The 26675-nt window shown below is 32.8% G+C and overlaps 1 protein-coding gene and 1 pseudogene across 2 annotated transcripts in view; one reads left to right on the top strand and one right to left on the bottom strand.

Annotated features, from left to right (window-relative positions):
• The first annotated feature begins 445 nt into the window (after window positions 1–445).
• LOC112474122 lies at window positions 446–563 on the top strand (annotated as a pseudogene).
• A 3976-nt stretch (window positions 564–4539) lies between these two features.
• Window positions 4540–26675, bottom strand: part of PRKG1 (protein kinase cGMP-dependent 1) — a 1107428-nt gene continuing 1085292 nt past the window's right edge. For both annotated transcript variants that reach the window (XM_006925986.1, XM_006925985.1), the window contains exons 13-18: window positions 25625–25766; window positions 24264–24427; window positions 13704–13826; window positions 13557–13619; window positions 12218–12284; window positions 4540–9076 (exon numbers count right to left, since the gene is read on the bottom strand). In XM_006925986.1, coding sequence (XP_006926048.1) covers window positions 8978–9076; window positions 12218–12284; window positions 13557–13619; window positions 13704–13826; window positions 24264–24427; window positions 25625–25766 — 658 coding nt within the window. In that variant the 3' untranslated portion in view covers window positions 4540–8977. The remainder of the gene's footprint in view (window positions 9077–12217; window positions 12285–13556; window positions 13620–13703; window positions 13827–24263; window positions 24428–25624; window positions 25767–26675) is intronic.

The following is a 26675-nucleotide window of genomic DNA, read 5'->3' as shown; positions in this document are numbered from 1 at the left end:
AAAACTTTAGTTGGCCATTGAAAACTGGGAAGACAGAGGAGAGTACAAAGTTCTCTATACAAATGAAAGTAGTTTTAAAAGGCTAGATGCTAAGCAAGTGGTTGGAGACCTAAGAATAGTTTTAAAGAGGTTGGAAGCTAACTTCATTAATGGGTTTGACTGCATTGTTAGGGCATCCAGGAGCCATTGATGACTCATACGTTTTCAAAAGATGAATCAGACCTCAATCTGGAGAATAGATTGCAGAGGGATAAGGACTCATAGAAAGAAGATTTTTAAAAATATATTAAATGAAAGTTATTTTTGTGTGGAGAAAATTAATTTTACATATGAGGAATAAAGGCAAAAATAGTAATGCCCCTTTGAACTCAGATACAGACCAAGAAGCTCATAACTTTTGATATGTATTTTTGTTATATGTTTCAACTTTTTAAAGTAAACTTAAGTCTATGGCCATGCCACCCTGAACTTGCCCAATCTCGTCTGATCTTGGAAGTTAAGTAGGGTCGGGCTTGGTTAGTACTTGGATGGGAGACCACCTAAGAAGACCAGTGCTGTAGGTGTAAAAAATAAAAAAAAAAATAAGGATTGTAAGGTGACAAGGTCCTTGCCATCTATGAGGTCAAACTAGGGTTGCCTCACTTAAAAATTTTTTTAAAAAAATAAAGTAAACAAATTAATTTAAGTAAAATATGCAAACATATAATTTGATAAGTGTGGACAAAGTGAACACACCTGTATCACCAGTCAGATCAAGGAATTGAACAATCAGTACCCCAGAAGAGCCCCTATTGTTCTTTTCTAGTCACTATTTTCTCCAACTTTACTATCTTCTATTTATGGATCTTTTCAATTTTTTTCTCCTAAGAAATGAGCTACCAATCACCTAAAAACTTGCACATGAAAAAAACCTCAAATGTAATTTAATACAGTGATTTTTCAAATATCAAAAATTAACAGTAGAATCATTTCTTCAAAAGAAATTTCACATATGTTCTTAATGCGTGGAACAGATAATATCAGAACTTCTCTAACTCAGTCAGAATTAGAAATCTGGAGCCTATGGAGCCTTCTCACTGCACATTTCCTCTCTTTAACACGTATACATCTCTTCCTGTTCCATCCTTGTTGACTCTGAGGCATCACTTCTATATCCTGAGGTACTATGAAATACTCAACTTGAAAATCATTGGTCCATTATAAATTGTTCCTTTTGAACAGGGGTTGGCAGACTTTTCTGGAAAGGGCTAGACAGTAACTATTTTAGGCTTTAACTGACATACAACTTTTTCTCACTATTTAGCTCACGTGCTGCTGTAGCATGAAAGCAGCTGTAGACAGTATGTATTGGCTTTGTTCCAATAAAACTTTATTTACAAAACAGGCTGGTGGGGGCTGATTTAGCCCATGGGCTCTAGTTAGCCAATCCCTGCTTTTTAAAAATAAGGAAAAGGTGGTTCTGAAAAGTGAAGTAACTTAGAATTGCAAAATTTTATTACTAAAAGAAACTTTAATAATTCTTTTATGGTTAAGGAAACTAAGGCCCTAGTAATTTACACTAATTTAGAAAGTAATTTGTGGCACATGTAAACTAGCAAAGAGTTACATATATGACATCATAACTACAGTTAATATGGGATTCTGTTCCTATTCTAATCTGTTTTTATTATTAAAACTCAGCCTCTCATCTCCTTCTAAAATCTTGAAGACTCATGTTCTCCCTAAGAATTGTAAATCCCCCAATCCCATGACTAACATAATTTCTACTGTGGCTCATTGCTTCTCATGCCACTAACCCTGGTGATTCTAAATTTTGAAGTCTTTACCCAAGTGGTCCAAGTAACTCATTATGCCAATTTTAGATGGTCTGGGTCCTGAGCATGTTTATCCCTATTACCCTGTTAAAACACATCTTTGCTATGCAGAGTTTAAAGTAGTTCTGTTAAAGGACTAGGCATTTCAGTGAATTCATTGTCTTTACTGCAGTTTTATTGCCCCTTATTCAAGGTCTAAAGACATATCCTGTCATCTACTTGACCGCATGTTATTCACATTGCTGAATTCAAATGCAGAGGCTAGGACAGGCCCCAGGTTCGTCTGTATGTGCTAGTTGTATACATCTGAATAGGCAAGGTAACGCTGCTGTTTGAGGTAGGTAAAGCTGAACTCATAGTGGCTCCAAACAACAGTATAGTCTAAAGCCTTTGTGGGTTGTCTAGAGACTCTACTCCTCCTCAGTCTTCATTCTGCTTCCGAACTGACGGGGCAGCCACTGGTGAAGAATTGCCCATCACAGCAGTAGAGGGAAAGGAGAATATGTCGAAGCAAGAATTGGCTCTTCACATTCCTGTTTGAAGTGACAAGCTCACATTTCAATGGCCAAAGCAAGTCAGAAGGCTAATCCTGACTACCATCGGGCAGGGAATTCCTCAGGCAGGGGAATGTGACATTGGTGAACTGCAGTTCAAGTCCAGCTGAGTTAGAAGCTAGAGTCTGTTATCATTTCTCCCTAGAGGACTAAAAGCCATCATGCAAATTATACTCATAGCATTTTTCCCTGATACACCAGATACCAGAAGTGAGTATAAGGATATCTTTTTGGTTGTGGAAATTAAGATGTGGATGTATTCCTTATCAAAAATAGTTTTTTAGTAATATAGTACTATTTTAATACAGAAAATGGAAAGGACATCTGTATAGTGGAATATAAATGTCATTTAACATATTTGAGAGTATTTGGATATCCATTACTCTTTATAGACATTTTTCTTTCCTCTTTTACTCTACCATTCCTGAAATACATTCCCATGGGCTTTCCTACTTCTCTTTCATGGATATATATAAATGTTTTCATTAAAACAAACTAAGGTACTTGTTAAAAATTCATATTCCTGGGCTATACCTCAAAATAGCTGTGGGTAATTCTGGAAATCTATGTTTTTGCTATATTCTCCATGTACATTTTATGACATTGGTATTTGGAAAACACTGGCCTAGAACATATGCCTTGGGCCTGTCCATTAATTTTTATGAAATCTGTGACCAGCCTTTGGGGTTGTCAGGAATATTTTGTATTTGTTTTTCTTTCTCTCTCTCTCCCTCTTTTTTTTTTTTTTTTTTGCACGAAGTCGAGACAATCCGTCTGGCTTTGCTCATCGGCATGTGGATGTGGATGGATTTGTCTTTTGCTTTATAGTCTCACTTTGGGTGAAAAATCACAGCTGCCAGAGGTAAATATTATTGTTTTGTCAACTTATAGGCCTTTCGAGTTGGAAAGTATGAAATACAGAGGAAATTGCTAAACAAGACTCTCAGAAAAAAATATTAGTGTGGTGGTTGTCCTTCACTATGTGCATGACACATTTAGGGCTATAACTTAGAAACTGTGGGTAGGTTTGCAAGCATAATGGGATCAACTTGGATGATGACACTACCAATACATTCTTCTCAGACCAATTTATAATTGATTCTTATTGTCATAGAATTATTATGCAGTGATTTATTTCACTTGGAATTACTATGCACAGGACGTGACAGTGGCGTGGATGCAACATCCTCACCATTGCCAATTTTCCCTGTCCCAAGTCACTCCTCTAATGATTGAATGTTGATCTGCATGCCCCTCCAAAAAAAAAAAAAAAAACCTTCCAGGATCAAAGAAGCCCATTCTTAGATCAAAGATATGAAAATTATAGAATTTAAAGGACATACTAATAACGTATTGATCAGTTCTATTTGCAGGAGAAATAAAATTACTGGATGTGCAATAGTTACATAATATTTTTAAAGTTTTATTGGCTGTGTCTGAGGAAGTTAACTTGATTGAATTTCTAGTTTGCATTTAAAAGGGGTTTCAACTCACTATCATTGGCAATGCAATGTCAACAAGACAAAGGCTATCAGATTAAGAGAATCTTTATGTTGCAGCCAGTTTTACTTTGTATACCTTTCACTGAAGTGAGGAACAAAGGGATGTAGGAAGAATATGTTCACCAGGGTTTTGGAGAGTTGAGTACATTGCAATAATATTGTTCTCTAGATCTATATTCTTAATGCATATGATGCTTAACAGAGGGATCAGGTGACTAAACTTTAGACAAAGATTCATGAAGTTGCTTTTCATATTAAATAACTCCTTCCTACCAGGCATATAGTATTACATAAGAATTGTCCCTTCGATGGTTTGCATAGTTAAGAATTTGACTAGGGGTAGTTACAAAAAAGAGAGTATGGTGTGGGGGCAAGGAGAGTGATGTGGTAGTGGTGCACAGCAAACTGCTTATTTGGGGTTTGTGTGGGTATCTTCATTTGCTTCGCTATTCACACAGAATGGTCTAATGTTCTCTACTGAATTCTTTAAACCAACTTGTTAGGTTAGTTTTATATTAAATAATAATCCATTATTTGGTGGACACTTGTTTATAAATATTTTCATTTAGTATAGTGACATTCTACAATAGCACTATATAGTATTTCAATTATAGTATGACATCTCAATTTTATCCTTGGAATCTTATCTGGAATTAAACATCAACTAGGTTCAAAAGTAATTATTTTTTTTTATTTCAACTCTATAAAGTATACAACAGGCACTCGGCAATTACAGCTGCAGGAAAAATACAGAGCAAATCAAAGCAGGTTAAATTTATGAAAAAGTTTTTAATCTACATCAAAAGAGTGCAAGTAGTCAATGACCATTTGATGACAGTTGTTGCATTCTGACTAACAAAGAACTCTTTCATGTAGAACAAATTGTAAGAGGACAATCAAATAACGATAGCTGTAATAGTACAAAAGAACTGACTAGTTGTAAAAACATCATACATTGAAATAAATTTGATAGATGACGCTTAAAGAAATGTCCCTTTTCTCGGAAAGCCTGAACCTTCGAGTCATTGTTAAGGTCCTAGAGCTCTGACTATTGATTCAGGGTCAGATAAAGAGGAGGGCTAACAACACATTTTCAATGTTTAGCTTTCTAGGTCTGTTGAAAACTTGCCTCAGAAATGATTTGCATATACAAGAACTCAGAAAGCATCCTGTTTTGTTGAGTGGTGCACCAAGGTACATTTTAATCATTTGTTTCACAGCGAGGTGTGATTAGCTGTAATTATCCAATTTTTCTTTTGAGTTGGATCATTTTTAATGGAGTCTATAAAATGAGATATATTAGAACTTGACTGTACTAATTTTTTAACTGAATCTGCACAGCTTAGCGAAACAGGTATACCTGTATACAGACTGATAATATGTCATATATTAATTTGACCTGCACATACATTTATACATTTCACAGAAATGACGCTGTATCTCATTAACAGATACACAGCTCTGGTACATTTAACAGAAATAAGAGAACAACTTCATCATTTCTGTAATTCATCAATATTATATAATAAAGGCTTATAAATTGTTAGCAGAAAGAACTGTAAAACGCAGCAAGCTAAGAAAGGACAACATTTTGAGGTGTGTTTGTCTTTGTCATGCAGCATAACACCAAATTTGTCTTTTTTAATAGGATGCCATGAATTTAAGGCACTTGCAACAATGCCAGATAGCCAGGTCATGTTCTAAACTATGGGATAGATGAATAACAGTACAGACATAATTTTCAATAATACTGACAATTATGACATTAATTCAAGTCTACTTGGACCTAAAAACATTATTCAATACAAATAAAATAAAATAATAATGCTGTGAACACTAAAAAAAGTTATATGTACCACAAAATATCACACAAAAATATCTATTTACATAAATATTTGTCTGTGGTCCTACTGTGAAAGAAAACATTGTTATGGATAATGCACAGATCACATCTAATGTATAAAATCAGTTCTAAAATCCTTATTTTCAATATGGTAGCTGACTACTTTCAATTTAAGTTTACCATCAGTTCAGTCATGTCAAAAATGAAACCAGAAAAATGCAACAGTTGAATTTATATATTATACATGTGTAGATCACATGCATATTCCATAATTTTAAGTAAAAATTATTTGTAAATAATGTAATCAAAGTAAATGTTTTAAATGCCACATGGATCTGATCCATTTATTAATATGAAAAAAGATACAAACGTAAAAGTCATATCAATTTTCCAGAAATCATTTTTTCTAATGTATTCAATCTATTTTATATTATGATGTTCCTTTCCTTGGCAGTTTTCAGTTTTCCTGTGAGTTAAGACACACAGAAAGCCCTTAATTCCCATACTCAAAGTATTAACAAGAAAATCAGTTAACAAATCAAACAGGTTGGCACTCTTCTAACTTATCCAGATGATCTTTAGTGTAAGAAAATAGAGGGGGCATAAAAAATTCAGAAGTAAAGTAAGATGCACTTTATGAAGCTGATCGTGAATATTAGCCCTAGTGTCCTCATTAAGACAAGATTTAAATCTTTAAAATTCAATGTTGAAAATTAAATAAATGTTCTCTGTAAGTAATTCTTGGAAAATGTAGTTCATCTTTAGTTTTTGGTGATTTAGACATCCTAACACAGTGCCACAGATGAAATTAACAAAGATGCAATAACAAGTGGACGAAACGACCTACAGATACACTGTGCTGAATGCTACTTCTTCCTTCTCCACAGAACTTGTACATACTGGTTGTCTTAGACTTGAACCACAGTTCCAAAATCCATAGTAAGTGCTAATTTCTGGGGTGACTGGGATATTTGAAAAGTTCAGAAGCAGATTCTCTTACTTAATGACTAGGTAAGTTTAATATTATAGCAAAATTGATGATTCCTAAACTACTCTATCTTTTAACAAAATTTACAGAACATTGACTATAATGTTGAAATTATATATTTTTAAAAGCCCAATCAAAAGCAATATCAAACTTCTGAAATAGCATTCAGAGCTGGATTTTAGGCCTATATGTTTTAATTTTATATTCTAAAATCTGTAGGAGGATTGGATATCTTAGAGAAGAGATTGATTTTGAGAATTCTTTGTAAGGGAGGGAAAACTCCAATAATACAAGAGTAATACTAACATCTTAGAATCAAAATTTTAATTTTATTTTATTCTAACTATATATTATGACCTTAGTACTTTCATTTTCCAGATATTTCTTAGATTATTATATTTTAATAAGATATATTCTAAAGTAGTCTTAGTATGAAAAATCAAACAAAATAATATATGCCTTCTTGGATACAGTATAATGATCTAGGTGGACATATTTTTTGCAGAAAGTTCTACATTGGTTTGACTTTAAAAAACTCTCCTGGAAAAATGCAAACCTCTATTTAATGTACCAAATTCACACACAGTTCTAAATCAGGATGACAGCTCATAGGGTTATGTATTTGTCTAAGTAGGTATAGGTGCTATTTGTCCAAGAAAAGCTTCCTAATTGTTCTATTGCTTATGACAGCTAACAATAGTCAACTGGTCTGCCAACAACAGACACAGTTTAAATTGCTGATTCTTTTCCCTATGCGAAAAAAGCAAATAAATTTGTTATTTTCAAATCTAGTCTTTTCTAGGTAGTATGATATTTCAGGATTGCAATATTTTTGTTTAACTAAAATTTATTTTTAAGAAATCTGATTCTTGTTTTCCTCTCTACTTCCTTCCTACTTTCACATGCACATAAACTCATATCAGCTAATTCATGAAAAGGTAATCAATACTTGGCCAAGTTCTCGTCTTGTCCCCCAACCTCACATAAATAAGGTTTCTCATCTAGTGAATCTGCAAATCTCAATGGTTTTGTGCTTTTTCTTTCATTCTTTTTATTTATTTATTTACTTGGTTTTGTTTGTTTGTTTGTTTTTTGGTTCAGGCCTAAGACAAGAAGCTAGTTCAAACAGGTTTTTAATCACTTTTCTTTCTCAACCTTAGACTATGTTGTATAAGTGAAATCTGACAGGAGTTTGGTTTGATAAATTTAGTGAAAATGCTCGAGTCTCTGGCTACACATGTAATGATTAGAATTTGTGTTGTCTATTTAGACACTGACATTTACAGATGAAAGATATACATAGCACCTATATAGTTTTTTATTTTTATTTTTGGATGAATCTTAATCCCTCTCCACCCCACCCCACCCTGACCCCAAGGGTTTATTTTTATAAAATGGAATATTTTAAGCCTCAGTTTGAGGGCGTGTTAGGTAATAAATAAAAACCAATTGGCTGCTAGTCACTTATTTCCAGGACCATCTTGAAGCACAATATTTTAAAAAATATGAAATGATTGTGAATTGCTTTTTTCCACTCTCATGCCAATTTGTCAGAAAGAAACAAATATCATGCATGTAGTTTTTTCAATCCTCTGTGAAAACGCATATATACCTGCTATGAGAGTTCTCAGCAGAATCTATAGCAGTTGTGCTTTTAACATATCAATTTTTAAATGTCAGAAAGGAAAGGTAACATTCAGTCTTGTCATCAACTCTGCTGGGAAATAAAATCATGAAACTGCTACCACTGGTTTGACATGAACTGTGACCAACAGATGTGTGGTCCTCTTTTGTATGGTATATACACCGGCCTGCGGTAATAGATCCCATGACCCTCCCTTGAAGAAAGAGGAGAGCCCAGTTTTTGTAACATAGAAATCTATCGTACCCAATATATTATTTTTTGATCTCGATAATTCTAGTAAGGTACAGACTCTTTTACTAGATCGAAGTGTTTCTTACAGTCTTTCAAATGATAATCAGAGCAAAGCAAGATAATTGCAACAATAGAAAACATCTCTTTACTGGTGAAAGGCTTTGCTTCAGGACCACCATGTCAACTGCTATTTTTAGGTTCAAACAGAAAACGTGTAAAGAGCGCTATTGTCATCTAAACGATAAGTCCTAATGCCACTGTAGTTACTGGAGCAGCATCAATCAAAGGCATCATGGTGACCCCGAGCACTAAATCTTCTCTCTTTCCTTCAGGTCTGCTGGCAGCTGTGTCTCAGAAAAAAGCTGTCTTCAGCAAGGCAGAAGCAGGTAAGAGAAATATGTTAGAAGTCTATGTCCCATCCTGAGTTGTCATCAGGTGGTGGTTCATCATTGTCCTCAGGGAAACTGTCAAAATTGCTTGTGTCTGTGGGTGATGCAACCTAGAAATGAGAAAATGAACAGCAAAAAGATGTCTGATGTTTTTAGTAAAATTACATGCTAAATAGCATTCTTTATTTATTTCCTAATCAATGACTATTTTTTGAGTGTCTACTAAGTGGCATATTTTGTGCTTTGTTGCATGATGGGGGGCGCGGTGTGTGTGGTAACAGTGGTGACTAAAAATAGACATAATTCTTGCCCTCATGGAGTTTATACTCTAGTAAGGAATAAATTGTGTGATTATAATTAGCTATATATTTTTTACGATTATTTCTTTTAAATTTTGGTTATTGCTATGAAAAAAAAAATACAAAATACCATGAGAGTATAAGTGGAAAGCCTATGTGAAAAAGTGTTATTTTAAACCTAAGTATCAATAAGTTTGATAACGAGGACATAGCATGTGCAATGGTCCTGGGGTGAGAGAGAGAGCTTAATGCTGTGAAGTTACCAAAAGAAGCCAACAAGGCTGCTGTATAAGAGAGGAAGGAATTGGAATGAGAAATAGGCAGGCATCAGGTCACATAGAGCCTCGTAGGTTATCTTAAGAATTTTTGTGTCTTCTAAGCATAATAAAAAGCCATTTCTAAACTCAAGCAAAACTTTTGCAAATTTACTAGGCAAAGTCCAATCTGTAGAGCATTGGTAAAAGTAGTGAAGAAACACATTTTATTTTCCCTCATATTCTATAATATTTAAAACCTTTTACAAATATATATGTCCACATTTAATAGTACTACGGCATAAAAGGAGACCCTTGATAAATTTAGATTGGAATAAATTAGGCTTACTATTCACTCCTCTGAGTTTCTCATTCTACACTTGTTCTAAAAACAAAACTTCATGAATGCAATTAGAATCTGTAATATGAGACATGGTAATGATATTTTTGTTTTGTGAATAAATGGATATTAGCAAAGAAATAAATCTTAGAAGCAGAGAAAATATTTCTGTATAAAGAGCAGTCCTAAGTTCAGAAAAAGAAAGTATATAAATGAAGGGGTCTGGACCACAAAGCAGCCTATCTCCCTTAGTTAAGAAGCAGTGCTTTTTATTAGATGCAGTAATGAATAAAAATATAAACACTATCAATTGAAATCTCTTTCAAGTTAATATACTATAAACACTTAGACTGGCTATTTAACAAAAAACTTTGATGTGTTAAGAAAGAGAGTTATGAAAAGGAATTCTGTATCTTTTAGATCCTGATGGAAGGATAAAAGATCACAGTAATGCCTGGGAGTGCTTCAAAGTAATATAGGGCAATATTTTGTCTTTTGTATGGCCAAATAGTATTCTACTGTATATATGTACCACATCTTCCTTATCCAATCATCTGTGAAGGGACTCTTAGGTTGTTTCCACGTCTTGGCTATTGTGAATAATACTGCAGTGAACATAGAAATACATATATCTTTTTGAATAAGTGTTTTCTAATTTTTTGGCTAGATACCCAGAAGAGAGACTACTGGGTCATAGAGTAGCTTTATTTTTAATTTTTTGAGGATCCTCCATATTGTTTTCCACAGAGGCTGCACAATTTACATTCCCACCAGCAGCGTACAAGTGTTCCTTTTTCTCTGTAACCTCTCCAACACTTATTTCTTGTCTTATTCTTAATAGCCCTTCTATCAGGTGTGAGGTAGTATCTCACTGTGGTTTTGATTTGCATTTCCCTTATAGCTAGTGAGGTTGAGCATCTTTTTATATATCTATTGGCTAGCTGTACGTCTTCTTTAGAAAAGTGTCTGTTCAGGTCCTCCATTCATTTTTTTTAATTAGTTTACTTTTCTTGATTGAGTTGTATGAGTTCTTTATATATTTTGGATATTAGCCCCTTATTGGAGGTATAGTTTTGAAAATATCTTCTTTCATTCAGTTGGTTGCCTTTTTGTTTTGTCGATGATTTCTTTTGCTGTGCAGAAGCTTTTTAGCTTGATCTAGTCCCATTTATTTATTTTTGCTTTTACTTCCCTTGCTTTTGGGGTAAAGTTCACAAAAACCTCTTTGAGACCAAAGTCCATAAGTTCAATCCCAATGTCTTCTTCCATATATTTTGTTTCAGATCTTATATTCAAGTCTTTAATCCATTTTTAATTAATTTTTGTGTATGGTTTCAGATAGCAGTCTAGTTTCATTTTGCATGTGGTTTTCCAATTTTCCCAATGCCATTTATTGAAAAGGCTTTCCTTTCTCCATTGTATGTTTTTGGCTTCTTTTTTGAAAATTAGTTGCCCAAAAGTGTGCAGATTTATTTCTGGGCTCTCAATTCTGTTTTATTTGTCTGTGTGTCTATTTTTCTGCCAGTACTATACTGTTTTGACTATTGTAGCTTTGTAGGATAGTTTGAAATGGGGGGGGGGGAGAATATGGGATTAAGAGAGGAGGAACTATGTGGGGGGCATAAATGAATCAATATTGGCCAGGAATCAATAGCTGTTGAAAATGGTTGCTGCACTGTTGACCAAACCCAACCAAGAAACAGAGGGCAAAGGAATGCTTTAATGTGGTCCTTATGGGTTAGGCTCTTGGGAAAGATTAAGGTAGAGAGTAAAATAGAATCATAAACAGAAAATAGTAACACATTGTCCTAACTCACCCAGGTATACTCACATACACACTAAATTATTAAGAACTTACTGTAGCTTATATAGAGAGAGCACATAGGTACAGAAATTTAAAATATACATATTTCTGGAAGCACATGAATATGAATATTAAAGTTGTTAATGTATTATTTTTCTTAGTCAATAATGTATAAAGTTTATATATTATTAGAAAAAAAAGGAACCTGATTGTTGGAGATTTATTACACTCTTTTGTCTACAGCAGTATATATTTAACACTTATCATACTAAAAGTCAACTTTCATTCCTAAATAAAAGAAACTTAGAATGAATAGTTTAAAAAGGTAGCAGTAAAATACATATAAATAATTATCCCCTAACTTATCTGTTTTTAAACTTTAATTTTAGATGTCATTTTTATATGAATTTTAGATGTCATTTTTTAACCATTAAAAATGGTTATAGTTATTTAATCTGATCATAGAATAACACTTTAGAAATAACAGGTCTTTGATGACTGACATAAACACCTTCACATGTGACACATAATTACAACCTAGAAAGTCTACTTACACTTGGTATTATAGGAGGTGTCAAGGTGCCTTTTCTTAAGCCTTCCCAATTAAAGCCCTCAAACCATCTAGGAAAGGAAAAAGTAGAGAGTTAAAGGCATTTTGTCTCAGCTAAAACCTTTTCATTGCGACATATATGATGTCCATGACGGATGGAAAGCAAGTAGGCAAACATGTTCAATGTGACAAAAATGTTCTTTATTACCTTATTTGGTGGAATACGTATTTTAAAAAATTGTCAGTTGTAAACACCAATTAGAAAGCACCTCCTTTTTATTCTAGTAATTTCATTCATAATATCTGTATGACCTTGTTCCTACACTATCATTATAACTTAATGAATGTCATAATATGCTTGGCCCTGTACCTTCCGGGATATTTTAAGGAGGTAAATAGAATCTAGGCATGGCAATTTAGAACAGAGAATTATCTTTCCATCTTTGCACCTGATTCAGTAGGTAGCCTCAGTCCTTTCACGTTGTTGTATTGGTCTCGACACATCTCATTTTCCTCCTTTTTTTCTATTTTAATACAATGAAGGTATTCTATGTACAGCTTTTCTGTGAAAATGAGGACCAAATAACCAAATAATATAAAGGATTTTTTATTTGTTTGTTTAGTAGGTTGGTTTTGTTTTGTTTTTTGTCTTTGAAAGAGTTCACCATTAGCAAATGCTTACACCAAATTCTTAGCAGGCCTTTTAGATGTTCATAGGTATTTTGCTAAATAAGTTCCTCTAGTAGAGATATGAATTTCCTGTGAATGTTATGGAAACAGACTAATAGAGAAAAATCAATTTGGTCTTAATTTAGCCTCAGAACATCTAGTCAACATGGATAGGTAAAGTCTGATATTTAAGATGCTGCAATTGTTTAAAAAGACTGTACTCTACTTTTTTTCTTTTCTTTGTCATATCACCTAATTAGGAAATGGTTGGGAAAATATATTTTGATCTAGTAGGAAATGAGGCATGATATGGCGGAGGACTTTTGTGTTTAATACTTGGTAGGGAATAGAGTCCCAGAATTAGAATATACATTTCTTCTTTGTGCCAGAGAGGAAAAAAAACTAGTTATTGTGAGTTGGAAGAAACGGAATTCAGCGGATCTGTTGTTAGGCATGTCACAGAGTCAGAATATCTAATGTTCCAGACACAGAACCAGGAAGCCTTTTAATAAAAAGGCTAACTAGTCTGCATCTCCCGTTGGATGTTTTTATATGCTAATTGTATCAGTTATGCAACCACTAACTTAAAAAAACAACAACAACAATAGTTTGGGGAAATGCTTGTCAGGTTTTCTGACCTTTCAAACCTAAAATTATAAGGAAAGAATACTTACTTGTGCTTTTGAATGTCTTTTACTCCATTTTTCAAATTCCCCAATCTTTCTGATGGATTGTCCCTAAAAATAAAATAATAGTCGATAAGGGATCTAATTTTTTTCACATTATAAACCTTCCCAAAATAATGTGGTTGAATTGCTTACCTGCATAGTTTTTTAATTAAATTAGCAGCATTTTTGACAATCTTCTTTGGAAATTCTATCATGTCAATGCCCCTCAATATGATGTTATAGGTTTTCATAGGATCTGGGCCTGAGAAAGGTGGGCTGCAAGAATGAGAAACATGAGAAGACATATTACTTTTATTTTCTAAATAAGAAAACTTAAATTATTATAACTTCATAAATGACATCAATATTTATTTTGGGCTTATATTTGGAGTGATACTGGAATGAAACTTGATTAATAGCAAACAGTGTGAAAACCTTTCCAAGTAAATTACTTAGCAAAACATAAATGGGTTGTTTGTCTACTGTATCCCCATTTCTTTTTAAGGCAGGTATCTAACCCCTCTTGCTGTCCTTAGTCATTTAAGATGCCTCTTCCACTTTTCAGTTCTTTCTCATACTTCACATCTCACTGATTACACTTGGGATGGAATCCAAAATTATTAGAAGGGGCTATAAGAACATCAGTGATAGGACTCCATGTCATGGCATCACTCCCCTCGCTTACTAGGATTCAGGAATATCTGCCTTCTATTTCTCTGAAATACCACACATTTTTCAATCCTCAAGGAGCTATTTATTTTGTCCAGAAGGTTCTTCCCAAGTTTATCTGGTCAATGCCTCATTTATCAGGTCTTAAGTGTTATGTTGCTTCCTGAAAAAGGCCTACTCTAATCCACTAATATAACTAATCACGAAACCTAAATCAATCAACATAATACAATTATCAAATTTAAACTTTATCTAATGTCCCTCGTCATACTCTCCTTTTTGTTTTTCTTTTCTCCTTTTCTCTTATAGCACTCTTTATATCACTTATTATGCTTTGTAATTATTTCTTCATTTGTGTGATTATTTGTTTTATTATCTATCTTCCTTTCCAGACTAAATTTTGTTAGCCACTGATATTCTCAGAGTTTAGTAGGATGCCTGGCACACAGTAAGTGGTCGGTAAATATCTGTTAAACTAATGCTTCTATGGAATAGTAGTACTCCTTCTATCCTTTCCTTCCTGTTCATCAGTTCTCAGTAGATAACCTAACACAAGGCATCCTCTTTGTTAGGAAAGATGTAATATCCAAGCCCACATGGACCAGATTTGTTAGTTTATTTACCTAATCATCCTCGGAGTGTGGTATTGTGCTAGGATCAGGGTTTATAGAGGTGATTTAAAGTCAGTTGCATCAAATTTCTCAGTTCATAGGGGAGACTATGATATACCTTGGAAAATAATTTCTTTGGAAATTCATTATTTTACTAATACAGGGCTCATGATGTCTTTGGGGAAAAAATACAACATAATTATTTTGTCTATATTGTTTAATAGCAGTTCAAATTATTTCTTTATTAAACGATTGAGCAGGCTGCAAACAATGAGTTGCTAAAAATAGGGAGTGGTAGATTTGCTTGTGCTGAGAACCGTGATGGTATCTGCTTTGAGTTTTCGTCCCAATTTTCTGTGACAAGTACTTTCTATTTACTTTAATATGTCATTAGCTAGTAATTACCTGTCCATTTTAAATCACTTTAAAAAATTTATAAATATGATATTTTATTTAATATTCTCTTAGTATTTAAGAATTTCTTCTTTCTGTAATGTTACATTGAGTATTCTCTTTACTCTCTTGCTGGTTCTAATTTTATTTTAAGAACCACATTTTAGATATTTTTGTTGTCAGTTAATGTTTCCCTAATTTATACTTTTGTTTTTGTATTTATTTATCTTAGAAAGATAACAAAAATCATTTATTTAAGATAACTTTTGTGTTTTTTATAAGCAATGTATATCCAGTCCAAGATATTCATGCAATATATAAAACATTTACAATTAGAAAAAAAGTAATAATCACACAACATCTCAAAATGTTAATAGTAATTAATATTGTTAAATGTAATTTTATATATTTCTCTATGTAGATTGAGAGACACAGGGTTATACCATACATGCTTTTTAAAATAAAAAGGTAATCGATTTAAAGTTAACCTGACGAGTAAAATAAACCTGAAAGAAATGCTAAATTTCAAATATGTGCTTCTTCACCAACAATATTAGTTCCTGAAACATTAAATCAGGAAAACATTTTTTTTAAACTTCGAATTTTGAGGCTTTTTTTGTACTGATATAATTAAGCTGTAAAAAAAATACTTAGGATTCATAATTATGAATGATGAGAAATAGGCATGCCTATAATTATTCTTATCTTTTCTCACTCACCTTAACTTTTGTTGATTTTAGTGACATTTTAAGGTTGCCAAAGATTATAACATTTTCTTTCTGTTTAATAATCAAAATTAAATTATTTAACCTAAGTTCTAACTAATCAGATTCAAAGCTCATCACCAATCCTTTTAGCAGTTTCTTTATTCCTTAGTTTTATTTTGATTCATCTCTTAGTTGACTTGGTCATACAGTAGCGTTTTTAAGAAAGGCCTTGGGTACATTCTTTATATGCTGTCTTTATACTTTAAGAATAACTTAACTTGGTATAAATTACTCGAATTATACTCTTTGTTTCCCCCAGAACTACATCGTTCTTAATATACTGTCTTTTGGTATCAAAGGTACTATGAAAGATGGAAGCCGACATGAACTCTAATCCTCACTCCCGGCCCCATACGTGACATGCTTTTGTGGCTCAGATACCCATGTGGTTATTACTTATCATTGAGATTAGAAAGTTGTACTAGGACATGTGATGGTATCCATTTCCCTATTGTTACTGCTAATCGAAAAGATACACTAAGGACTCATCTTATGTCATGAATTTTCTATTATGTAATTGAATATGTTTTTCTATCTCATTTATAGTCTCTTCATATATATCATTTTTTTTCTATGTTCTTTGACTTCTATATTCTCTTTTGGTAATAATTTCTATATCCTTTTTTCTTTTTCATTGTTTTTCTCAAGTCTATCTACTATCTCTCTGGCTGGGTTTTGATGGCCGTTATTCTATTTTCTGTTGCTTATAATATGACTTAGTTCTGCAGTGTTCCTAAGCTCTGCTGATTTACTTCTCTTTTTATCTGTGTACCATTGCAGATACCTTTGCGGTTACTTCCTAGAACATACGTTCAACCATCTCAAAGAAATTGTAGCTAACAATTTGTCTGAACACCTACGTTTCTTTGATTCATTTCTCATGTGTTATTTAGCTGTCTTTTGCTTATACATCCTTCAGTCGTAATTAATAGAAAATACCAGTTTAAACTGATTAAAACAATAAGGACATTTATTTGAGTACATGGCAGTCCAGAGGTAGGGCAAACTCTAGACCTGGTAGGATCAGAGGCTCAGTGACCCAATTTGTTTCCAGGTTTGGTTTTACCATATCTCAGTGTTGGCTTTATCCTAAGTCTATTTCCTCTCTCAGCAGTAAGACTACTGCCAGTGGAAATAGGGACTTACATATATTCAATAATTATTTACTGAGAGCCTACTAAAGGCACTGAGAATTCTCCATGAATTTGTATTGATTTTTTTTTTCTTTTAAATCTTTTTTAACCAGTTTAAATTGTGTGTCCAAGCCAATCCCATATATTACAATCACTAGGAGAATTCTGTGTGACTGGAATAATTAATTAAATCTAAACCTGAAACTGGAGATGAGTTCGTCTTTTCCTGAGTCAGGTGGGGGGTGGTGATGATGCTTGAACATAACCAGTAAATAAAATATGAATGGTGTGTACAGAAAGGGGCTGTAGCTTTGAGACAAGTAAGAAATGAGTCCCTGATTATTACTCATCTTTAAGTGGGGCTAGCTACTCCAAAAGAACAGAATAAGGTTAGAAGGAAGGGAGAAAGTAGAAAATTCAGCATTCTTCACTAGAATTTGTTAACTTAGAAAACCTCTCACCAGATCATTTATTTTACTTGCCCTCAATTTTTGGTGTTCAGGAGGTCACATGGTTCATAGAAAAGCCATACCATGTTATCTGAAATCCTGTAGTCACTTCACTGCTATTCTCTCTTTATTTGCTCCCTTTCACTTATTGGCCAACATGATAGTCCTTAAAAAAGACAATTAGTATATCTGTCTGAGATTTGCTTCACCTCAGTTCCTCTACCATTCTGTAGTGTTTAACTAGATCTCCATAAACATTCCTTGCTTTTTTTAAGGTCCATCTATACTTCCAAATTTTATTTCCATCAAAAGTCATTAGAGGTGTCAGAAGAGGGCTAGATTTATTGGGGTGATCACTTCATAAGTTATACGAATGTCTAATCACTGTTGTACACCTGAAACTAACATAATATTGTATGTCAACTGTAATTAATTTTTTTAATTACAAAAATTATTAGATATGACATTCAGGACCATATCACTTTGTGGTCATAGGGTTTTCATCACAGTTCCTAATAATGTTCCACACTTCAGAGTGTTTGGCATGTATGGTTGGTGAAACTTTCATTGTAGCTAGAGATTATCTTGTTTTATTCTTACCTTCCTACACTCTAATCTCTCACCTTCCCATACTCCATTCCTTGCCATTGGGCAGAAGGAAAAACTAAAATAAAAATGTTTTTACTCTATCTTTGACTCAAAGTCTTTCTCTGTTTCTCAAAATGGGTGCTAAGATAATTTATTTATGTATTTTATTGAGATATAACTAACATATAACATAATATTGTTTCATGTGTATAATGTAATTCTTCAATATTTGCATATATTACAAAACAATTACCACAGTGTTTACCACAGTAAACATCCATCACCATATATAGTTACAATTTTTTTCTTGTCCTGAGAACTTTTAAGATCTACTCTCTTCGCAATTTTCAAATGTGTACTGCAGTATTATTAACTATAGTCACAATGCTATATGTTACAGTCCCATGACTTATTAATTTTATAACTGGAAATTTATACCTTTTGACCCTCTTCACTCATTTTGTCAACCCTTTACTCTCTGAGAACTACTAATCTGTTCTCTGTATCTATGAACTCAATTTTGTTTTATTTTAGATTCCACATGTAAGTGAGATCACATGGTATTTGCCTTTCTCTGTCTGACTTATTTCACTTAGCATAATGCTCTCCAGGTCCATCTATGTTTCTAGCAAAAATAGCAAAAATTCCTTCCTTTTTATGGCTGAATAATATTCTATTGTATATATATTCCACATTTTCTTTATTCATTCATCTATCATTGGATACTTGGTTGTTTCCATGTCTTGGCTATTATAAATAATGCTGCAATAAACATAAGGGTACCTGTATCTTTTTGAATTAGTGTTTTTATTTTCTTCGAATAAATATCCGGAAGTGGAATTGCTGGATCATATAACAATCTATTTTAAGTTGGTAACAATTCCAGTTTGAACACATTCTAAAGATCTGCATTTTTACTACTCCCCCAAATATTTTGTTTTTGATGTCACATTTTACATCTTTAAATCTTGTGTATCCTTTAACTAATTATTGTAGTCATAGTTTTTACTACTTTTTTTCTTTTAACCTTCATACTCACTTTAAGTAATTACTCTACTACCTTATGTTAATCTTTACCAGTGAAATTTTACTTTCATGTGTATTCTTGTTATTAATTAGCAACCTTTCTTTTCAACTTAAAGAAGTCCCTTAACATTTTTTTTCTGTAGGTTCAGTTTAGTAGTGATTAACTCCTTTAGCATTTGTTCATCTGGAAAACTCTTCATATCTCAATTCTGAATAACTTTGCCAAGTTTTGGTTTTTTTTCTTTCAGAATTTTAAATATATCATGCTACTCCCTTCTGATTTGCAGTTTCTGTCTAAAAATATGCTGCTAGTTTTATATGAGTTCTCCTGTATGTAACAAGTGTTTTACTCTTGCTGTTTTTAAGATTCTCTCCTTATCTTTAACTTCTAACATTTTAATTATACTATATCTTAGTGTGGGCCTCTTTGGGTTCCTCTTACTTGGAACTGTGATTCTTGGATCTGAATGTCTGTTCCCTTTCCCGGGTAGGGAAGTGGTCAGCTATTATTTTTTCAAATAAGTTTTCTGCCCCTTTCTCTCTCTTCCACCTGAGACCCCTGTAATGCAAAGGTTAGCCTGCTTGATTTTGTCACACATGCTCTTTAAGTATCTTCACTTCATTCTTTTTTTCCTGCTCTAATTGAGTGAATTTCACTACTGTGCCTTCGAGTTCACTGATCCCTTTTTCTGTTTCATCTAGTCTACTGTTTAACTACTATAGTATATTGTTCACTTCAGTTAATGCATTCTTTAGCCTCTGTTACTTCTTTGTTTAACTTTCTTATATTTTTTTTCTTTCTTTCTTAAAGTTCTCACTGTCCATCCATTCTTCTTCTGAGTTTGGTGAGCATCTTTATAGCCATTACTTTAAAGTCTTTATCAGGTATGTTATTTTTATTAAAGTTTAATCTCGTTCCTTTGTTTCTTCATTATGCTTAATTCTCTGTTGGTTTCCATGCATTAGGTAAAACAGCCACCTCTCATAGTCTTTATATTAATGATTTGAGGTTTTAATAATAGCTATTGAAAAACAAAATTATGATATAAATTTTTGTTTATAAATAGTTATATGTCTTGCTTTCATGAAATTGCATATCATATAAGAATTTCAAAGCTTATTTGCTCCAATATTTTGTTTTTAATAGAAGTGGCCAATAGATTTTATAATCTTTCGTATATTCTTTAAATAATTTCTTTAGAATGAATAATATCATGTATTTAAATATAGTTCTACAATATTAGTTATGTTAGTTTCAGGTGTACAATATAGTGATTTAACATTTTTATACCTTACAGTGTGATTACCCCGCTAATTCTCATAATCATTGGTCACTATGTAAACTTATCACAATATTATTGACTATATTCCTCACTTTTTTTCACCCATCCCTGCCATCATCCTCCTCTCTGGCAACCATGCCTTTGGTCTTTGTTCTATGAGTCTGGTTTTATTTTGTTTTGTTTTAAATATTCCATATATAAGAGAAATCACATGCTGTTCATTTTCCTCTGACTTATTTCACTTAACATAAGACTCTCTAGGTCCATTCATGTTGTCACAAATGGCAAGATTTCATTCTTTTTTATTGCTGCATAATATTACATTGTGTATGTATATACCACATCTTCTTTATCAATTCATCTACCTATGGACACCTAGGTTACTTCCATATCTTGACTATTGTAAATAATGCAATGAACACAGGAATGCATATATCTTTTTGGGTTAGTGTTTTCAGTTACTACAGATAAATACACAGAAATGGAATTTCTAGATTGTATAATGTAGTTTTAGTTTTTTTAGGAATCTCCATACTGTTTTCCATAGTGGCTGCACCAATATGCAGTCCCACAATCAGTGTACAGGGTTCTCTTCTCTCTACATCCTCACCAGCTTGTTTTTTGTTGACTTTTTGTTAATAGTCATTCTGACTGGTGTGAGGTGATATCTCATTGTGATTTTGATTTACATTTCCTTGATGATTAGCGATGTTGAGCATATTTTCATATTTCTGTTGGCCATTGTATGTCTTCTTTGGAGGAATGTCTTGTCATGTCCTCTGCCTATTTTCTTTGATCACATTGTTATTTTTTTGTTATTGAATTGTATGAGTTCTTATATATTTTGAATATTAACCTGTAATCAGAGCTATGCAAATATATTCTCCCATTCAGTATGTTGTCTTTGTGTTTTATTGATGGTTTCCTTCACTGTGCAGAAGCTTTATAGTTTAAGTCCCATTTATGTTTGCTTTTGTTTCCCTTGCTTGAGGGGACTTATTGAAAAAGATGTTATTCAGACTGATGTCAAATAGTTTACTACCTGTGTTTTCTTTTATGATTTCAGGCCTTACACTTGACTTTAATCTATTTTAAGTGTACTTTTGTATATGGTATAAATGGTATAAGAGAGTGGTTGACTTTCATTTTTATACATATATCTGTACAATTTTCCCAACACCACTTGTTGAAGAGACTGTTGTTTCATCATTGTATATTCTTGCCTACTTCGTCATAGTTTAGTTGACCATATAAGAGTTTATCTCTAGGCTCTTTTTATTCTGTTCCATTGACTTATGTGTCTATTTTTGTTCCAGTGCCATACTGTTTTGATTATTATAGATTTGTAGTAAAGTTTGAAATAAGTGAGTGGCAAGATTTGTATTCCGGCCTCTCCTACACTCTTCTTTCCGGGCCTTCTTTCTTTCACTGTTATGTGGACATTTATCAGCCAGTTTTCAGGTTGGTTTTTTTTTTCCCCCCCCAGTGGAATTTTTTTTCATATGTAGCTGTAGATTCTGTGTGTTCATGGCAGGAGGTGAGTTCAGAATCATCATATATTGCCACCTTGAATCGGAACCTCGTAAGCTCATTTACTTTGAGTCATAATAAGTTTTTTATGATATAAATATGGTAATTAAGTTCAGCTTTAGCCATACCACACAAATTGTGATTTATAGTGCTTTATTTTTTATTGCTGTTTTGCTATTCCATAATTTTATGACCCTGTAGATACTTAAACTAATGCTTTTTAATTTTAAGTGTTTAGACTTTTTGTTTTAAATCTTTGTAATTTTTAGTTTCACTATATGGCAGTCAGATATTGGCCAGTGAAATTTCTAATGGAAACAACGATTCTTCTATAAGAGCATAACTTGCATTAAAGGATTAACAAAAAAATAATTTCTTTATAGTTCAGTATATACCAACTTTTAAGAGTAAAGTTTTAACATTTTTCATTATTATCCAGGAATAAATAATAATTGTAGGGGGAAAAAAAAGCTACATAAGGAGAAATAGAAATTACCATGGTTAACATTTTAGTCTAAGTATTAATGGTTAGTATTTAAATTCTTAGTTAATATTGCGTTTTCTTCCATTCATTATGATTGTTTTTATAGCAATGCAAAGAACACCAGAAAGGTTATCTATCCATCCACCTATCCATATGCATACGTATTTATGTACGTTAAATTCAACCTTCCCTTTTGTCCAAATCTTTCATATCCTTACATGTCTACTTAATTTTCTATATATTTAAACAGTTTACCTCTGTGCCAAAGGTAAATATTGAATAGAATTGGGTTAGGTCACAGATAATTTATCTGAAGTCAACATAGAAGCTTCAAGAGTAGTAATGTAAGATATCCACAACTAAAATTAAAAGCACAGTATAACTATTCGTGGCAATGGTAGCAGTAGGTGTTAACATTTATGGAGTGCTTCCTATGTACTAGACACTCTCCTAAGTGGTTCATATACTCACTGAATCCTCATAAAAAACACTGAGGCTAAAGGTCTCAATTCTTCCTCTCATTTTCTCTGTAGCTACTAAGTTCTCTTAACTAATTCTCTCACATCCAATTTCATGCTTATTCCTTTTGTTCTACTGACCTCAGCATATTCTAGGCTCTCAGCTTCCTAGATCTAAATTATTCAAAATATCTCCAAACTAGCCTCTCTATCTATCTTCCAATTTGTCCTACACTTTTTTGCCAGCTATTTTTCCTTACAAGCCACAACACATGTCACTCCTTTGTCAGAAAATTCTCAATGATTCTTTCTCTGGATGGAGTCCAAAAACTCAAGTGCAGCAATCATAATACTTGAAAGGTGACTAATTGATTTCCTATCATTTTAAAACATGAACCTTCTTTCTTTCTTTGCCCATTACTGCTCTTTTATTTAAGCTATGTCTCTCTGTCAGCAATGCCCTTTATCTTGCTTGCTCTCTACATTCTTTCCGTAAGGCTCTGCTGTAGTTTTATCATCTTCAAAAGCCTCCCTGGGCAAACTTAGGCTTCTTCTGAACTCTGTAGGTCATAATGACCCTACTGCTCACTGTCTTGAGTGCATGGTTTGGCAGTATATTTGTTTTGCTTTTTCTTGAGAAGTCTGTAGTCCGTTTTATACCTGGTAGTATTCATAGCAACTTTTCTAGTTGCCGATGACTATGTTATTACATAAAAAACCTGAAAAGCATTCAAATTTTATTTAGATATTCTTCTGAACTCTGTAGGTCATAATGACCCTACTGCTCACTGTCTTGAGTGCATGGTTTGGCGGTATATTTGTTTTGCTTTTTCTTGAGAAGTTTGTAGTCCGTTTTATACTTGGTAGTATTCATAGCAACTTTTCTAGTTGCCGATGACTATGTTATTACGTAAAAAACCTGAAAAGCATTCATATTTTATTTAGATATAAAAACTGCTAACAGGTCCTCTTATTTATATAAATAGCTGACTCCAAATATTTTTACATGACTATTGTCTCCCTTGCTTTATTGCTGGCTAAATGACTAGGCTCAAAGATCTCACTAGATCATTCCACATTCACATATATATAAAGAATTAGCAATAATGAGACTAAAAATTGATTGTTGAGTTTGTTGCCTTCGTCTGACTTATTTTAGACTTTGCTTTGTGAACTCTTGGTTACCTGCATAACTAACTGAAGTGCAGTAACAAGATATGGTGAAAAGTACTTTAAGATGGTCTAATCAGAGTGACAAAGGCAGGAGCGTGTAGCTGTTTGCTGGTCTATTTTCACTGGCAGTTTTCTATCAATGTCCATACCTGCCAGTCAGAAGTTCATACATTAGGATTCCCAGTGACCAATAGTCGGCTGAAATGTCATGGCCTTTGTTCAGGATGATCTCCGGGGCTACATACTCTGGAGTCCCACAAAAAGTCCATGTTTTCTTTCCAAATCCTATTTTCTTTGCAAAGCCAAAATCAACCTTACAAAGAGAGAAAAATAAGATATTTCGAGCCATTTATGATTAAGCTTAAAAGCAGAAGGTACTTTGCTGAAGAATACTGATAATAAAATAAAAACAGATATAAGTTAATATAGTACTGTCTTCTAAAAGGAGGCATCTATATTTCAAACAAATAAGATTTCCTTGATCAAACTTGGTTTCAGTGGGAAAAGTTGAAACCTGAGTAGAGGATGAAATTTACATCATTAAAAACAAAGGCAAACATTTCTTTCTGGAAATACTTTCCATTTTTCTTTCATTTATGCCAGTGGAGGTTAGGACATAATTTCTCTTTTACTCGAAAAATTTAAAAGACCAGTTAGACCTACTTGACATATTTTCCCTAAACATACATGATTTCTGCTAGATTTAATGAAGTTGACAATTTATTTAGTATTAATTGAAATGCCACTTTACTGTTGAAGGGGCTGAGTAACAAATTATTGGACCAATGACTTTGCTCTTGATAAATACAAACATAAAATGGAAATGTTTCCTTTGTTTTTCTAGAAACCTTTTGAAGAAGGAGCCTCAAATGAAGAAAATCTATTTTTTTTTTCTATAACAATTTGGCTGAGAATATAAATAATTAATTGTCACTTATTTGATTTCTTTGAAAATTATATGCTGAACAAAAATACTAAAAGTTAAAAATAATCAGGCATTGAGAGATTCAAAGTCACAAAAGTTGTGCATTTTAAAATAAGAGAACTTCCCTCTACACTAAATCTTTAGAGCTCTTGACTGTTTTTTAAAAATTATTCTTATTAGTACTACTATTATTAACATGGTCTGGATAACACTGCCTTCAAAGCCCACTTTTTTCAATTTGCATTATTCTCAAATCTAAGATATTAAAATAATTCATAGTTTTTTATAATGTAAATATCTATTCTCTTTGAAAGGTAGAAGGCCGTATGAACACATGATAACAAGCATGAGTACACCGAAACATGTTTGGCCAGGATATTATTAATTCAAACCCAGCAAATTTAATTTCTCATAACTTTTGCATAATTTGAAAAAATAATTAGTTGAAAATAGTAACATTAAAACTTGCTTTTAAGAAAAATTATGTAAAAAGCAAATATGATTTTGATGTTAGCAAATTAACACAGCTTAATAAGCCAATATTTTAAAACTTCAGGGCAAAAACCATGCGTGAAACACACTGACCAGTTTGGCGTAACCTCGGTGATCCAGGATGAGATTTTCTGGTTTGAGGTCTCTGTAAATGATGCCTTTGGAATGCAGATAGGCAAAAGCTTCCACCACACATGCTGTGTAAAATCTGGTTGTAGAATCTTCAAATGAACCTCTGAGATACAGAAAATAAAATAAAAAGTATATAAGAAATTAATTTTTCTAATAAGGTTTTATTTCTCGTTACAATATATTTCCATGCCAAAATTTGACCCCCAGAGACCAATATCCTAATGGGTAAATGTCATATGATTGCCACCGTATTGAGTTTTCAAAGGCATTTGAGGATTAAGTCAAGGAATTTGTTGCCTTTATGAATAAGATAATTCAGTTTAACATCCTAAAAACAATTAAGAAGAGATCAACAGCACACTATGTTTTGTATATTTGGTGGCTTCCTCTAAACAGCTCACTACAATCTAAAATGATACAGTTACAGCCGTGGGCAGAAAAGCAACAAATCTTACGTTAGAGCTTGTCTACCAAGGGGTGATTTTTAAAGAAGAATTTATAGGTTTAGTTATATTTATTTTCTGAGGGCTTGTTTTTGAATGTTTTTAAATAATACAGATATGGTTCATGGAAATGTGATTAAAAGTTAATGTTTTCAAAGAGCCACTTTGGAAATGAGTTGTAAATCTACTGATACAATTATATCACAAGCTAACTATTCTGTGTTTGGAACTGTCAGCAAGACAAACAATACTATTGCCTACAATGCTACCTTCTTATTAGAAAGAGAAGATGGAGTTAAAAGATAATTAGAAAGAAAAAATTGGATAGGAAAGTTTATTAGTAAACTTAACTATGTTTAGCAGAAAACTCTTAATCTGTCTCTCTTGTGTGTTCATTTAATGAAATAATAATAACGATAAAACAACAACAACAGCAACCACCAAAAAAACCCATAGCATCCAGGGTTAACTCCTTGGTTCTAGGCCAGACCTTTATACTTTAACGGGTTTTTTTTTCTTTTCTTTCATGGAATCCCTTAAAAAGATAAACTATTTTTTTCCTCTTTCCC

This window comes from Pteropus alecto, unplaced genomic scaffold (genome assembly GCF_000325575.1).
Source record: "Pteropus alecto unplaced genomic scaffold, ASM32557v1 scaffold88, whole genome shotgun sequence".
Taxonomy (NCBI): Eukaryota; Metazoa; Chordata; class Mammalia; order Chiroptera; family Pteropodidae; genus Pteropus; species Pteropus alecto.
Note: the sequence above shows the minus strand (reverse complement) of the source record. Positions and strands in the feature narration are given on the sequence as shown.